At 39.1% G+C, this 2,197-nt stretch overlaps 1 protein-coding gene across 1 annotated transcript; it reads left to right on the top strand.

Annotated features, from left to right (window-relative positions):
- The first annotated feature begins 268 nt into the window (after positions 1-268).
- Positions 269-655, top strand: LOC113311248 (uncharacterized mitochondrial protein AtMg01250-like). Its single transcript, XM_026560088.1, has one exon. The coding sequence runs from the start codon at positions 269-271 to the stop codon at positions 653-655; it is 387 nt and encodes a 128-aa protein (XP_026415873.1).
- The last annotated feature ends 1,542 nt before the right edge of the window (positions 656-2,197 follow it).

Raw genomic sequence — 2,197 nt, 5'->3', positions numbered from 1 at the left:
GAATGAAGTGCACGTTTATCTCTTTACTACCAAAGAGAACTGAAGCAGCACAATTAAAAGATTTCAGGCCGATAAGCCTAATCTGGGGCGTTTATAAGATAATAGCTAAAGTTCTTGCAAATAGGCTGAAGGTGGTACTTCCAAAGGTTATTTCTACGGAGCAAGGGGCTTTTCTTCGTGAGCGGCAAATTTTGGACATCTTGATTGCGTCCGAGTGTATAGACTCGAGAATAAAAGAGAAGAAACCAGGGATATTTGTAAAATAGACATGGAAAAAGCCTATGATCATGTCAATTGGAAAATAATTGAGATAATTGGTCGGAAAATGGGGTTTGGCTGGAGGTGGATGAAAAATTGTTATGAAGATACGCGGTTCTCTGTTATAGTTAATGGGGCAGCATCAAGTTTCTTTAAGGGATCAAGAGGCCTTCGGCAAGGGGATCCCCTCTCACAGTTCTTATTTCTAATGGTTGCAGAGGTCTTTTCAGCTCTTATGAAGAAGGCAGAAAGAAATGGATTAATAAGCGATTTTAAAGTAAAGTGCAATGGAACGCCAATAACACACTTACAGTTGGCAGACGATACGATTATGTTTCTTGATGAAAATCCTGCACAGTTTACGACATTAAAGCAAATCCTAATTGAGCTGCAATAAATTACTGGATTGAATATTAATTTGGATAAGTCTTCAGTTGTTGGAGTAGGAGATGCTACCAATAACTGCGAAGAATGTGTTCGAGTACTGGGGTGTGAAATTGGAAGCCTGCCAATTACTTATTTAGGACTTCATAGTGGTAGTTCTTCAAGAAGGATAAGTATTTGGGATCCGGTCATTGACAGGATAAAGAAAAGGCTAGCGCCATGGAAACGCAGATACTTATCGAAAGGAGGGAGATTGATCTTGCTTAAAAGTGTTTTAAGTTCCATTCCAATATACTATCTCTCTTTATTTGCAATCCCAGCATCAATAGCAAACTAATTTGGAAAAAATCATGTGAAATTTTCTTTGGGGAGACTCTGAAAATGGAAAGAAGATTCATTGGGTCTTATGGCGAAAGGTGTGCAGGTCAAAAAGAAAGGGTTGCTTAGGGGTTAAATCTGTAAGATCGATGAACCAAGCTTTGTTAACTAAGTGGCTTTGGAGATATGGAAAAGAGAAATCTAGTCTTTTGCGGAAAATTATCCATGAGAAGTGTGGAGGTGATGAAGAGGCGTGGAATGCTCCACAGACAACCCAGACTCAAGGGTGTGGGCCGTGGAAAAATATTCTTAAGCAGTCGAAAATTTTAAAAATGGGGACGAAGCAAGTAGTGTCGAGTGGTAAAAATGTTCGTTTTTGGGAAGATTGTTGGAAAACAACACAACCCTTGAAAGAGCTTTTTCCTAAAACTTGGAGAAAGTCGAGCAAGAAACGAAGGGTGATACACAAAATGGTGAACATAAATGGGTTGCAAACTCCAGCGTGGGATTTGGGTTTTAAATCGGGTTTTAGAGAAGAAAACATAAGTGATGTTGCTGCGCTCATTGAAACTATTGGGGATCCTAGCAATTTAGGAACTGAACAAGATACAAGGTCATGGATTCCAGGGGAAAGTGGAGACTTCTCAGTTTCATCTTGTTAGAAATGGTTGATGAACAACAAGAGTTACGAGGCCAAGCTCAAGCAAGACAAAGAAGAATGCCGTCAAGGTATGTTTGGAATTCAACCATCCCAACTAAAGTTTCATTCCTAGTTTGGGTTGCCGCAATGAATGGATTACCAACGACCGATCGTTTACTTCGAAGAGGTATGGAAATTACAAACATCAACTGCTACTTGTGCCATCAGCAACACGAATCAATATCACAAATTTTTATTCAATATGAATTTGCAAAGAAGGTGTGGGATCACTTTTTAGACTTGTTGGAGTTAAGATGGAGGTCACCGGATACATCTCTAGATTTCCTTGTGTCCTGGCAGATGAAACTCAAGACTCAACCAATTGAATTTCTTAAGTTTTTCTGCCCTTCGCTTTATGGCATCAAATATGGGAGGAACGAAACGATAAAGTTTGTCGCTACAAATAAAAAAGAGTAGAGAGGGTCATTATTCAAGTGAAGGTTTGCTTATTTAGTTGCGTGACGGTTCATGAATTCTTTAAACAATTCAGGTTTGTGGATTTCATGCACGATTGGAGGATTTTTAGACAATAACTAG

Source organism: Papaver somniferum, chromosome 9 (assembly GCF_003573695.1).
Source record: "Papaver somniferum cultivar HN1 chromosome 9, ASM357369v1, whole genome shotgun sequence".
Taxonomy (NCBI): Eukaryota; Viridiplantae; Streptophyta; class Magnoliopsida; order Ranunculales; family Papaveraceae; genus Papaver; species Papaver somniferum.
Note: the sequence above shows the minus strand (reverse complement) of the source record. Positions and strands in the feature narration are given on the sequence as shown.

Coding starts and splice junctions, on each gene's coding strand:
- LOC113311248 (XM_026560088.1), top strand. CDS start 269: ATGGAAAAAGCCTATGATCATGTCAATTGGAAAATAATTGAGATAATT.